Here is a 16,409-nt window from a genome sequence, read left to right on the forward strand (position 1 = left end):
TATTTGTAATGATATATATAATAATATTAAAAGAATGCATTAATAAAGCATATACGTTGAACAAATAAAATTTTTTTATATTTACCCATCAAACATATGAAGAGAATAGAATATATTGATAAAAATTAAAATCTTTCAGATGCTTTGGAAGACATAAAGGAATTATTCTAAACATAATGAACAGAAATAATTTTATATATATATAATTGAAGAACCCTTTGTCAAGGTGAATATATTTTTGAAGTGTGATAATTGTAATGAAGAGTTAATTTAGTTTAAAAAAGTGAATTTATATAAATTAAAAGGAAAGTTACTATTGAAAAAACTATAAGGTAATCGAGAAAAGTATAGTAAGGTGTATGTATAAGAAAATATTCGAACGGAAAGAACATAAGGAAATTATAGTATAAATTGTCTATATATGGTTCCTGATGAAGACAAAATAAAAAAAAAAAAAAATTACGACTAACATATGTAAAAACGTATGCCTAAGAACTGAATTATTTGGGGGAAAGGTACTTTTAATTATGTTTTGAAAAAATAATAATAATAATATTATATATATTTAAAAATTACTTTATTTTTTGAAGTTTATTATATTGTTCATCAGATTACATTAATATTTCTTTTATATATATATATATTTTATAAAAAATAAAATAATAAATTAAGAATATAGCTTTAAAATATTTTGTTTACGCTAAATAGTATAAACTATATATTATTTAAAACAAGAAATTTAAAAAATTATTAAAAAATAAAAATTATAATTTATATACCATTAAGATATAAATAGTTTTTTACATTTTGTTGTATTTTATAGATTCAATATTTTAAATATATTACGGACTATTTATGAACGATATTTTTATAATTAATATATCATATAATGCTATGCAAAATTTTTGATTTTTATATTTATCCTTATTATAACTTTATTAATAAAATGACACAATAATAATAGTCTTTTTTGATATATAATATTTATAGAATAATAATAATAACAAAACATTGTCAAAATTAGTCATCATTTCAATGTAGAGAATGGCGTATTACGTATATTCTATACGTTATATATTCTACATATTCTATATTATTTACACGTCATATTTTACATCATCTCAATATTTAGAAATATAAAGAACTTTTATATGTTTTTTTATTTTTAAAAGATCTAATAGAAAGAACTATTTAATTATTCTATTAAATAATTTAATAATATATTCTGAATTATTATGAATACATTAAAATATTTTTGTTTTAAACAAAATTATCTTTTAAAAAATAAAATTAAGATAGAAATTGTATAATATATATTTAAAGCTATTTTTATTTTTTGGTATTGTCAAAAAAAAAAAAAAAATTATATTTATATATGTTGTGTTATGTATTTGGAAATAAATAAAAAATAATAAAAAAATTAAATAAAAAATTCTCCATTGTCATTAAATTAATATTATAATAATGTCAATTTATTCTTTTATGGATATATTAATATATAAATAATTAGACTCAAAAAAACAATAATGAATTTAATTCTATTTATTATAATTGTCGCGTTTTTCCTTTTAACTTTTATTTGCCAATTTTATGATGATTTCGTAAGAAAATATTTTAAAAATAAATTTGTGTCATTCATGAATTTTGTATGCTTTTTTTTGTTAATACTTTTTGTTAGAATGAAATTAATTATACTTTTAAATTACGAATATATGCTTTAATTTTTTAGAATACGTTTAACAAATATTTGAAAGAAAAGCACAATTTTGGTATAAAAATGGATAGAAGAAATTATCGATTATTGGAAAAGTGTTCGCAGAATAAACTTTCTAGAAGTGTAAAATTAATGCAACAGTTACCAAATAATGGAATACGAGAGAAAAATGATACATCTTATTACGAAATGGGCGTCGCAAGACAAATGAAACTGTCAAATAGAGCTTTATCAAACGATGAAGAAGATAATAAACAGTCTATGAAAAATAAAACTTGTATATTTGAAACAAAAAAATATTCCCATTTAGAAAAAAAAATATTCAAAGAACTGGATTATATGGATTTTCTTAAAAGGAACAGGACAATTAGTGATAAGGTTTACAAAAAAATAATACTTAAAAAATACGGATTACGATATGCTTTACCTCTATTAATATTTGTATTGTTATTAATATCACTTATATTGGATTATTCTTGTTCTTACGGAATTAAAAGATGGTTGTTTAAGGTATTGAAACTCTTATCACCTGATTGGTTCAAGAACTTACATAAATTTCTGAGAACTTCTTATTTAGGTAGTTTCTTCAAGTTTATGAAAAAAGTAAAAAAAAAGGTACCTTCTAATGGTGGTGGTAAAAGTAAGACTGTGACGATCATAACTGAATCTTATGTAAGCAGTTTTATGATTTATCTAATTTATGTCTTACCTTTCATTATATTAGGTACCACACTTGTATTAGCGATTATATACTACCATAAAAAAGTTAAAAAATTTGAAAAAATTAGGTTCAGGAAAAGATAAGTAAATAAGATTATATATATGTTTTTATAAAGAAATAATTTATATGAAATAATATCCGCAATATCGTTATTTATATATTTATTAAAAATAACTATAATTAACTAAATTTTGCAATTACTCGTGCATATACGCGCCATACTTTACACACAAGAAAAAAATACGTTCATATCTTTTTAGTGAATTTTAACGTTTTAATATATTTGAATTTTTATCATAATGTATTTTTTATGTTAAATATATATGTCATAATACATATATTTTTTTCCTATTTAGATTCATTTTTATAAAAACCCTATATTTGTACATAAAAATTAATATATAATAGAAAACTTCAAATGATTTTATAGAATTTTTTTGATATTTTTTATTCTAACTAAAAAGTGATTTTTATCGTATATCTTGTTCTAGTACAAAATTATTATTTTTTCAGGTTATTAGGAAAATATATTATTAGTTTTAAATTATCAATAAATGTATGCTCTTTGCTATTCATTGAAAGAAAGTTAATATATTTTGTTTTGTTGATATGTATACATACTTTGTTTTATAGTAATAAAATTTCATAAATGTCTGTATGAATCTATGTTATGATTATTGGTAATAAAAAAATATTTATGTTTATTATTAAAATATAACAATATATATTTAATTTTTTTTTTGAACATATTTTCTATTTTTCATGCATATAACGATAGGAAGAAGAAGCTACTATAATTTTAAAAATATATATAATTATGAATATATGTTTTTATTCAAAATTAATAATGCATTTATATTTATAACGCTCATATCTAAATAAAATGAAATTAAAAAAACTATTTATTATGTATTTGTAAATAATGCATAGGTATATAAATTTTTTTTTTTTGGTCACATAAGTTTTATTTTGTTGAATTTAAGAGCCCTATATTTTTTGTACAACGTTGACTTATATAAGTTTAAGGTATATGATTTCATAAATGAATGTTTTATTAATAATTTTCGTGAATGAATTTTACATAATAAATATTTTTTAATGAAATCATATGAAAATTACAATATAATTTTAATACGCATTTTATATATCACATTTACTTGCTCTTAAAAAGTATTTTTTAATTATTAAAATAATACATGCATGTTTTTTTCTTTGTAAAAATATAATAAAGTGATAGATAATAGCAGTGTTATATATGCGAATTAGTGTGTATAGTGAAAGGGAAGAAATTTATAATAAAAATATTAATATAAAATATTTATATGTATTTTATTTATATAATATGAATTATATCTGTATATTATTATAATTTTTTCTTCTGTTATTGCGATATATATATATAAAATAATTATATTACGATATTATTATTTTTTTTTTAAATAATACGATATTTTGTTTTAGTAATATTTATAAGACATAAAATGGGAATATTCTAAAAAAATCGAAAAATTTGAAGTTGAATTATTTAAAACTGTTACATATTTAGCTGTATAAGAAAAATAAAATAAATAAATATTAAGTTGTAATACATTATATATTAGTATATATATTATATTATTTGATTTATATTCGCATATATGTATCTGCACGTGTTTTCAATATTAAAAATGTAAACTTATTTAACTATTTTTATTTTTTATTAAGCATTAAAAAAAATTATTATGTTATATTTTTCTAAAAAGAATTTACTAAAATTTTTCATCTTTTATTTTTTAATAATACATTAATAGTTAATAATATTAATAATTAAAAAATATTTAAAAATATACAGATTATATGGGAAAAATTGAAAAACGATGTTAAATAAAAGAAAGAATATGTCTAATACATAAAAATGAGATATATATTACAAAAATATTCTTTAATATAAGATATAAAAACTATTTTTATTTGAATTGCAAAATTAAAGGAAAAATTATAATAATAAGAAATTATCTTGCAATTAGAAGAAGATATTTGTAAATTATTTATTTTTATTCCCTAAAATTATTAGTTTTTCATTTATATGTACTTTTATACCGTACATGAATTTTATATAACGAAATATTCTGTTTTAATGTAATTCCAAGAAGGAATATTAGTAGAGTATTTTGAACAGGTTTCTCTTTGCCATTGATAATTAAGTATAATTTTTTATGAACAAAAAAAAATAGAAAAAGACTTTTTTTTAATCTTTTGCTTATTAGGTTTTTAATTTTCCCTGTAGCTGTTATTCTTCTAATTGTATGTATATTTATTTTTTATATAAGTTTGAATTATATTCTAATATATACAAACATATATGATTAAAAAATATAAATTACATATCTATATATCCATACAAGGTTCTTAACAACTTAAATTGACTCTTTCGTTTCATTTTTATATTTCTCCTTTTTACCCCGCTTTTTTCTTTTTTTTTTTGCATTTAGTTTTCGAAAAATTAAAATAAAATAATAACATATTATTAAATATTAATGGAATTATTTCTTGTGTATACTTTTCTAAATTAAGGTAAAGCATAAATTGCATTTTGCAGTTGTGAAGAGACACTGAAATGCGAGTATTACCCTGACCTGTTGTAATAATTGGAATGATAAATGTAACTATAATTGTAAATTTTACTTTATTTTCTGCGTTTTGTATACTATTTTTTACCATAGGCTTAGATATTAATGGAGTATGCATGAAAAAATTTTAATAATTGTAAAAAGTGAAAACTGCATACATTATCAATATGTACGGGTATGAATTATCTATATGATAATCCTAAGCATTTATATTTATTTTTTTAGGATACAAGAATCTCTATCAAGACAACTTATTCACGTAGAAAGAATGTCACTCCGATGGTGTAGAAAATGGAGAGTAAGCAAATTCCTATCTTACGAAACGATGCGTAACTGGTAGAAAATGAAAATAAGAAATATATAAAAATGTAAAATAAAATGAAATGTTATTTATAATGATACAAAATATATGTATAATTGTAAACTTTTGAAATTAATTTTTTCCCCCTTTTTTTTCTATATTAAGAAAACAATTACAAAGATGCTTTTGTAAAAACGAAGATATACCTGCATTTTCAAGTTTTATTCAAAAGTAACAGAAAAAAAGGGAAGTGTAATTGTTTGCAGATTTTTTTTTTATTTATTACTGCATCCCTTAATTGGTATAAAAAACATAAAATTTACGAAATAAAGAAGTAATTGTATATTCTCGAGACTTGTACGTACTAGAGCTGAAAAAAATTGTTTTAAAAGAATTTATAATAATCAATCATGCTACTTTATCGTGTACATGTACATGTGCGTATAAATATGAGCTTATGTACAGGTATGTATGTACTTATGTGTAGGTGCAAGTGTACCTGCACATATGTATACTTACATAGTGTACTATATCCATTTACATATTTTAATATATGTACTTTCTTATATTTAAAAATACTTATCGTTACTTTTAAACTTGTAAAAACATGTTAAATTATTTGACTATATTATCAAAAGAGGCGATGTAAGCTTGTTGTCTAATATAAACAGAGGGCACTTAAAAATAATAACAAATAAAACATATATGATATATCTTTGCCAGATTAATTTATCTATTTAATCTCATAAAATCATTACAAAAATGCCTTATTACGGTTGAGCTTAATACATATATATGTAAATTTCTTTTTATGTTGTTTTACTCATTTTATGTGACCGGCAAAAGAAATTCATGGGAAAAATATTTTTATAAAGACACTAATGCTAATTCAATCCGTTTAAAGCAAGATAAATAAAATAAGGTATTTATCATAGGAGTACAATTATATGTCAATAACTGAAACAATTTAAGTATACAACTGAATTCATATCTATGAAGTTAATAGGGTAGTATTACACACGATTATATATTTTTCTATGTATAGGACAAGCGCGAATATATATATCATTTTTTATACTATTTTTCCTTGTATATTTTTTATTATTTATGCCCAAATGTCATAAAGGGTAAAACATGTGTACATATATATATATGTATACAAACGTTTGCCTATTGGAAATTTATTTACATGTCATTACTGATATTACTAACTTATGTTCATCCGTTATAGATACGAACAATTTAGAATAACGTCAAGTGCATAAGAGAGTATGAAAAGGATGATAAAATTCAGATAAATGACAATGGAAAGTAAGAGCAATGCATGAAGTTCGTTGAAACATGTACTTCTCTTACGGATGTTAATAAGGAAAAAGGAAAAATAGATATATATTATAAGTCACCTGAACAGTAAACTTTTAAAATTAATTATTTAGAAAGGAAATTCATTTAACTGTAGTCCAATTTACATTACGTCAAAATTGTTAACGTACTTTTGATTAGCTCTATTAAAGATATTTATATGGGAATTAATGAATTCATTCATCGTAAGCATAGAGGAAGCAAAAAAAAAAAAAGAATACAAAAAATACAAAAGAATAAGAAGTAAAGTTAAAAGCGAATACACGAAATTAAATAGTTTGTCATGGTATGACAGAAAAAATTTCGCATAAGTAAATAAGTGTAAGTAAACATGAACTATAATTATATGTTTATGCATATGTTCACAATTTACACCATCGTTGAGATAGTATCTAAAGAAATATACACATGTAATAATAAATAGTATGCACAAGGAAATTACATGTGCAAGTTTACTTTTAATGAATGAATTTATATGGAATATCGAAAAAGAAAAAAATTATAATTAGATATTTTTTTTTTTAAAAATTCCCTTAGATATACATATGTTATCTTATCCGTAGTAAGAAAGTGTTAAATATGTTTTGAAGAAATTAAATTAATTAGAAAAAATAAATATCTGTAAAGTTCTAAAGTAGAATGAAATACATATATATAAAACTCGTAATGATCCTAGTTTTAGGGAATATATTAACATATATAAGTTTGCGTGGACATATTTCAATAGACTTCATGGTTGCAATAGTTCTGTAAAAAGATTTAGTAGTTGTATAATAAGGATAACTGTAAAAATATTACTTAATGAAACAATGTAAAAATAATAATTTAGCTGAACCTATGTATAGAGCAAATTAATTAATTTTTAAAAAAATATTAAAATAAAAAAAGACATATACCCTATTATTATATCATTAAGAACATGCTAAATTAGAACAAACATAATCTATGAAAACAAAAGTTATATATATGGGAAATGATTATTACAAATGATATTATATCTACAATATTCTAAAAAAATATTAATACATTAATGTAAATATAAATGAATTAATAGATATAACTATATGAATTAAATGTATATATTTAATAACGCTAATCACCTGTGTTATATGACTTCACTTATAACGTGACTAAATATTTCAAGAAAAATAAAAATTGTTTATAGTTAATACTGTCATTTTACTGAATATGTATGATTAACTGTTTTAAATTTACATTGATTTTTTTTATGAGTACAATATGGATAAAATAATATAGGAAAAATATAATGCTATAAAAATTACTAATTCCATTAATTACACGGAATATTAGAAAATAGAAAATATATAGACGTTTACATGTTTATATAATATTTATTATTACATGTTATATATATTTTTATTATTTATTAAAAAGCGCTATAGTATTATTTTATATGATCACAAAATTGTAAATTTTGACGATGTAATGGACACCCATATGAAGGTATTGTTTAAAGGAATTTAAAAAATTTTTTTTTAATTATATATATACCAATATATATATACTCTATAATTATGAAAACACTAAATAAAAAAATAACTTTTTTATTATTGTGAAATACTGTAATATGATAAAAATTATATGGCATACTATAAATTTCAAGATTTTACATATTTCTTATCAATTACATAAAAGCTATAGTTTAATATATGATTTGTGGTAATATTTATTTATAAATTAATAAAAAATACATTCACTATTAATTCCTGCATAATGCTATTAAAAAGGAAAATAATGAATTATGAATTTTCCTTTATTGTATTATATGTTATTTTTTATATATTTTTTTAATATATCTTATCTATATAATTTTATATTCTAAATTATTTAAAGTATTTTTTTATGGTAATTTTTTTTATTTAAATTATAACATTTACTAATTGCATTTCTCTGTCTGCAATTACTTTTTTATTCTTTTTTTCAAAATTATCATTTCTATAAATATTATAAATTTATTTTTTTTTTCAAAAAAAAATGAAAAAAGAAAATATAAATTTAGTATTTGTTAAATTTAATAAGATTTATTTTAGCTATTATAAAAAAATATACTTTTTTTATTAAATATAAATTTTAGTATTCCATATAAACAATATGATTAGGAGTATATAAAAAAGATAGATTAGACAGTACATTTTAAAAAATTAATATTGTGTATGCAAACTAAATCCTATAATATCATTTCGAAATTTTTCTTGTATAAATATTTTATATGTCCTAGGTATATCGCACATGTTAAATTATAATTTATGCTGTAAGAAAAAACTTGTCTTATTTCTTTATTTTCTTTTTCCTAGAATACTATTATACATTATAAAATATTCTTGTATTTTTCAATTATAAAATAATTTATAAAGTGCATAACTTGTAAAAATAACAGATATTATTAGTAGGAACCTTAGACAAAAAGTAATAACTATAATCTTAATATATGCTAATGCACCACTTCTTTTAGCATATATTTTATTTATCCTAATTGTAAAAAAAATTACTAACGTATGCTCAAAACTATTTTATTTTATTTTTTTTTTGAAAAGTATTGATAACAAAAATTTAGAATTGTTCTTTTAAACCATTATGATATATATATTTTTTTTGAGAATAAACTGATAAAATTAGTTCTACTAGAAATTATTATATTTAATGTTGCTTTTTTATAACGAGCTTTATTGGAAATATTTAAAATAATATTTATAATATGATCATTTCCTTTTTATCCTTTATGTATGCATTTTATTGGTGAATTTACTACAATTTTAACTAAATAAAATATCAAAGCATTTAACTATACCCTTTTATCAATACCTTGTATATATACATCAAAATTTGTACCTACATATGTACGTTTTAAAATTAATACCATAGTAAAAGGAAAAAACTTATATTTTATTTAAAACATATACATTTATTCTTTTTATTTGGATAAATTCTTATTTTAATAATGCTATATGAATATAATATAGAAGAAGGCTTTCTATATATTTTTATCTTCTTCATGTTGTATATACAAATATATACTTATAAGAAATTTTCCCTTATGTGGGAGTAAATTTTTGGCATTATAAATAATAAAAATATTATTTTTTCTTTGTTGTGTACCTCTGATAAATCTTTAGATAATTAGAACGGTACAGATGAAACGTTAGACTCAACAAATTATATATTATTATTAGAAAATAAGGGGGAACTTATTATATGGGAATAATAATATATTATTTGGAAATTGATATTATGATTTAGACAATTATTATGATAATGCTGAATTAGATTATGATGAAAAAGGTTGGTTAAAATTATTGATAATTCTGGATTTGTATACAATAAATTAGAAAAAATATTGATGTATGTTATATATAATTCACTGGAAGAGATACATATATATTTCTTGAAAAAATATTATATATAGGATTTAATCCTATACATATATTCAGAAACGTAGATATCATATCGAGAAGAAAGGTTTAAAACATTTAGCATGTATGAATTCTCTTTAGCAATTACTCCATAAGATTTTTTTTACAGTTTTTATTACTTTTTTTATTTCTTATTCCATTGAGTAATTCTCTATATATACTAGGTTAAGAACTACGAAGGAGATTAATTTCTTCGGAGGAGATATATACATTTGTATTATTGTAAGTTACATTATTATATATTTTACTGCTTATAAATGTATCGGTAAAATTTTTAGAATAAACATTATAAGCAAGAGGACATGAAATTAAAGGCTACTTATAATTAGTATACTGTTATGAGAAATATTTTTTTTAATGATCTATGAAAATTTTTCTTTATTATTAATAAAATTGTGCTTAAAAAATATTAACTGCATATTCACAACTTGTTTTTATGTAACACATATAATATACAAATATATTTTAATACAGAAAAGCAAACAATTCTGCCTTAAATATTTATAATAGTTCGCATCTTCTATATTTGTTTTAGTATTATAATTTATTTTGGAGTGTAATTTGGTTCCATGCCATAAAAAATAGATGTAATATATTTTTCGGATAAATAAAAATGTGATATTGATATTTCTCAGTAGTTACAGTAAAGTATGTTCTTTACATACAATTTTTAGGCGTCCTAAATGTTTCGTTTGTATTTTTATTATAATATATACACGATCGATATTTTAATATGCACATTCACAATTTATATGACTTCTCTTATAAAGTAACTTATATTTTTAAAAAATATACATTTTTTTTTTTTAGTTATTAATAAACGATTCAATTATTATTTTTAAAAATTTGTTATATTTTGCTTTTATTTTTAATATATTACACGGTTCCTCTTACACTAAAGTTAAAACTATGGGTTCTTTTGTGGTCATATGTATTTCTTATTTAAAGGTAAAAATAAGAGATCATCTTTATGAAAAATTTATTATGATAATTATATGTTTCATAACTAAATTTATTTAAGATCTCTTTAATGAATATCTATATTTTTTTCATAGATCAATTATGAAATTATGAATAATTATGAATACTGTTTTTCTTTAATAATTTAATTATTAATAGAACTTTATCAATTTTTAGATTAATAAAACTTTATATTTAAATGAGAAACTTAAAATATATTTTTTATTTTACTTTTTAATTTAGAAAATTATTAGTGCTAAAGTCTTTTTATAAAAATTATTAAAAATCTATGTAAAAATAAATTGACATATTATATTCATTATTAGTTCTAATGGAATTAAACATGTATATAATTATACCAAGATTATTCCTATGTTTATTCAAAAACTATTCTACCCTTTATTTGTTTATATATTATTTTTTTATATTATTTCGTCTAAATATATATTAAATTAAACAAATAAAATGAAATAAGTTGATAAATTTACAAACTTTTCATTCATAAATAATAATACATATTACAGATGATTAAATGTTATAACACTCGAAAGATATTTTACAAAAATAAAAGATGAGTCTTTATTTACCTTTTAAAATATATATATTTTTAGTTAATTAAATGATTTGTTATAAATTTGATGTTTTATATATGTTCTAGCAGAAAAAAGAAAAATTAGATTTATGGTATACCTAATTCCAATAATGCAATATAAAAGAAAAATCTAAGAAAAATATTTTTTTCATCTATTACTTCTACTATTATTTTGTTATAATAATTAATAGTTTCTTAAGAATAATAAGTTTTTCAAGAGTATAATAGTTATAAAATTGGAGCCATTAATAGGAAAACATTGTTAAAATCAATAATATTTTTTTTAATGTATAAATAAACGAATTATCTATATTCTCTACATTCTATATTCCAAATAGAATCAATATTTCGAATATTAAATAATCATAATATATTTTATATTATTTCAAAATGAATTAATAAAAATTTTTTCTAATTATTTTATTATATGAAATTAATAATTTATATGCTTTAAGTATTTATTAATGATTTCAATTTATATAATTTTAATTAAAGTTTTTTTGTATCTGTTGTAAAAAAAATTATAGTTATATACTTCTTATTATGTTTCTACAAAATAAAAAAAAAATATATAAATAAAAAAACAATAATAGTGTCCATTATAATTAAAAGAATATTATATTATTTTTAATAGTACCCCTTCTCAGAATATTACCGTTTTAATGATATACGTTATGGGAAAAAAAGTTAAGTTACTGTTATTCTTTAAAATTTATAGTTTCATCTTTTTAAGTTGGATATGTTATTTTCATAATTATAGGGTATGATAATATTATTTAAAAATAAACGTATGACTTACATTCTTCGTGCTTTATTTTTGTTAGTACTTTTTTTTAGTTCGAGATGATTCGTTTAAATAATGCATTTTTTTTTTTTTTTTTGCTTTTTCAGGGTATGCATAACAAAATTTTGGCTGAATGCTATAGAAATCATCAAAAATTATATGCACGAAATTATCAATTACTGGCAAAATATAAGACGGATAAGGCTTCAAGTATTGTATGTTTAAAAGAAGGGATACCAAATGGAGTAAACGATGAAAAAGATATATATAATAATGATAAATGGGCAACAGAAAAAAGGAAATTATCAAATGGAAATTTATCACAAGGTGCAAGAGTCCACAAAAAAGATATAATAAATAAATCTTGTATATTTGAAACAAAAAAATATTCCTATATAGAAAGAAAAATATTCAAGGAACTTGATTATGAGAATTTTGTTAAAAACAATAGGGCAATCAGTAATAAAGTTTACAAAAAAATAATACGAAAAAAATTGGGATCACTACTGAGGTCACCAATTCTCTTTTTGTTTTTTTTGTTATCAATAGGACTTATATTAGATGTATCTGCAAATTGTGGGTTTATATATGGGATTACCAAGTTATTGAACTTATTTGTAAGTGGCTGGTTCCGTACCTTATATGAAACATTGAGTTCGTCTTATATAAAATGGATGTTCCAGCCTATGGAAAAAACACCAAATCTTCTAAAAAAGCTTCAAAAAGTTCAGGGAATATTTAAAGATGCTGGGAAGGAAGCAGGATATAATTATGCGCCGGTTTTTTTTGGTTATCTAATCTATGTTATACCTTTTATTATATTAGGTATCACACTTATATTAGGAGTTTATTATTACCATAAAAAAGTTAAAAAATATGAAAAAATTAAATTAAGGAAAGTATAAAATATGTGGTGTGGAATATGTTCATTTCTGTAATGAAGTATATAATATAACGTAATAATCGTAATGTCTTTACATATATACTTATTAACAATATATATATGTTTTAAAATTTTATAATTGCCTCTAACTCATGTTCTTTTTTTTTACAACATAGTTAAAAATTATGTTCCTGAACTTTTGATGAATTTGAATTTTACAATATTCTTAAATATGTATTTTAGTGTACTCTTTTAGTATAATTACATATTTATGGCTTAAAAAATATATTTTTGTATATATATCGGTTTTCATGAAAATTTTTTTTTATGAATTATAATGAATACATAACATGACAATTCATATAATATTATTGAGGTAGTTCATTAATTTATATTTGAACTAAAAGAAATAACATTTTCTATTTTTTGTCTTATTTCTATATAAAATTGCTATTTCTTGATATATTTAGATATATGTATTAATTCCTTATAAATAGATATAAATGCGTCTTATTTTGTATTTAATGAAACGAATGAATATAATTTGTTGCATTAATATATACATTGTTCTTTGTAATAAATTATAAGAGTTATTATATATGGAAAATTTATAAAGCAGATGATATATTTAATACAAAGGGAAATATAACCTAAATTATAATAAAATAAATTATCGTATTAATATATATGAATCATTACATAGGCATATTCATTAATATAATATATAATACATTATAGATGTATAAAATACATAGGTATATAAAAATATTATAACTTTAAAATAATATATAAATAAAATAAACGTTTAAACAAATAAAAAATGATGTGATAGTTAAATATAAGTTATTATGTTAAAATTATTAGGATGTTATATTTTTTTTCTTATAACTTGTATGTATGAATATTAATTTATATAATCTTTGTACAAATAGTATATAATATAGATTAATTGGAAAAATAAATACATATGGAGAAATATATATAGCTTAAACTCATAACAGTATAAAAGGAGAAAGAATTTTATTAAGAAAATTTATTTACATGAAATACTTTTTAAAATATATACCATAAGAAACATATACTTATGTTTAATTTCTATGTGTATTAAAGAAAGAATGTAATATTCTTATAAATAAGTACATTAAAAAATTACAAATTATAAAAAAAATTTTGAACTAAATATCCGTTATAGATATAAGAATATTTTACTTATTTCTTAGATAAAATCTTTTAAGAAACAAAAACGAATTTCATTATATAGTTATAACATTGAAAATATCATACATTAAAGACGAAGTATATATATAAATATAATATACATGAAATAATGAAATAACATAAATAATATATGATAAGCAGTTTAATGGAACAAATTCTGGAACATTAATAGGAATATATTTATATATAATTTTAGATATAGTTATTTAATGAAAAAATTAGCTATATTAAAAAAAATGGAAAACGCTTGCATATGACATTTTACGTTTACAAAAATATAAGAATTTTATACAAATATAGGTAATATTAATAAAAAAAAGAACAACGATGTTTAGAGAAAAAGGACTTTTCTAAAAAGAATGAATTCCTTATATAAGGAAATGTATCTTAAGTGTTTAATATATATAGGGTACATTTTTTATTAAGTTAAAAATATATTATTATAAATTCTTAGATTTTGTTTACATATATATATAATGGAAATATTAATTTTGAGATAAAAATTAAGGCAATGATATTATGATTATATATGTATACTAAATAAGATCCATCATAAATATCGCAATTACACTATAAATGGTTAAAAACAATAAGAATACGATAATATTGATTTTTGCGTATTTCTTTTTCCCGTAATTTAAAAATACTATTGTAAATTTATTTATTTTTACTTATTTATAAATTATTGACTATTTCCGTGTAACAGTAATATTTTAGGTTAAAAAATAAAAAATGTTTAATATTAGATGATTAGCACAAATTTTATTATACGTCGTACTTTTATAATTATAAATTAGTATGTTATAATAAATGAGGAAGATAAATAACTGAATACAACATATCCTTATTTTTAAACATCTTTTTAATAAAAAACTATTTATTTATGTTCATTGTTTAAATTATATTTCTAAATATTTTTCTTAGACATGATATATTTATAAAAGAATAAATTATTCGTTTTAAAATTGTAAAGAACAAAATTACTAACTATTATATTATAGTAAATTATAAAGTCATATTTCCATATTTTTTATATGAATATTTCGTAGTAAATATTATTATATGAATATATTGCATTATATATATATTTTAAATAATTAAATTGTATGCATTATTTCTTGATTATTTTTTAGAATAAACCCTATTTTCCTTTTATTAACTGTAATAATAATTATTCTGAATGCATATAATTATTCAAGTAAAAATATGAATAATTTAATTAGGTGAATAAAAAGATTCATAATATAATAATAATGATATAAATTAAACTTAATTAAAAATTATATTGTTCACAAATTATTTTGCAAAGGTGAAAAGATGCTTTTTATTTACGCTTAGAACATACATTACTACATAGAGTAGTAGATATATATTTAATTATATTTTATAAATATATAATATTTTATATAAGAATGCATATGCTTATATAGTACTAAGATCATTACTATAAATAATATACAACAGGAAGTTGCATATAATATATTTTTCTGTATTTATTAATATATTATAATATTTAATATTTTATTAGAAATTAAAGGTTTTTTAAAAATATTATATTTATATAATTAGAATTATTAGATGAAAAACACAATTAAAAGAAATTATTGTTCTTTTTATATACAAAATAATCAATTATCTATATTCTCTACATTATATATTGTATGTAAAAAGAATATTTCAGAATATAATAAAATAAAATAAAACATATATATATATATTGTTTTATTTTATTTTGAAAAAATATAGCAAAAAACATATTTAATTAGTGTACTACAATAAATAATAAAATTGTATGATTTTATTATTTGTTCATGTATTCAAAATATATTAATTT

At 19.2% G+C, this 16,409-nt stretch overlaps 2 protein-coding genes across 2 annotated transcripts; both read left to right on the forward strand.

Annotated features, from left to right (window-relative positions):
- Positions 1 to 1,526: 1,526 nt before the first annotated feature.
- Positions 1,527 to 2,518, forward strand: PmUG01_00010800 (fam-l protein; the record flags this gene model as incomplete). The annotated part of the gene is made up of 2 exons (XM_029008874.1): positions 1,527 to 1,601; positions 1,730 to 2,518. The coding sequence occupies 2 exons, from the start codon at positions 1,527 to 1,529 to the stop codon at positions 2,516 to 2,518; spliced, it is 864 nt and encodes a 287-aa protein (XP_028858936.1).
- A 9,846-nt stretch (positions 2,519 to 12,364) lies between these two features.
- On the forward strand, positions 12,365 to 13,379 carry PmUG01_00010900 (fam-l protein; the record flags this gene model as incomplete). The annotated part of the gene is made up of 2 exons (XM_029008885.1): positions 12,365 to 12,451; positions 12,528 to 13,379. The coding sequence occupies 2 exons, from the start codon at positions 12,365 to 12,367 to the stop codon at positions 13,377 to 13,379; spliced, it is 939 nt and encodes a 312-aa protein (XP_028858937.1).
- Between the last annotated feature and the right edge of the window lie 3,030 nt (positions 13,380 to 16,409).

This window comes from Plasmodium malariae, assembly GCF_900090045.1.
Source record: "Plasmodium malariae genome assembly, contig: PmUG01_00_1, whole genome shotgun sequence".
Taxonomy (NCBI): domain Eukaryota; phylum Apicomplexa; class Aconoidasida; order Haemosporida; family Plasmodiidae; genus Plasmodium; species Plasmodium malariae.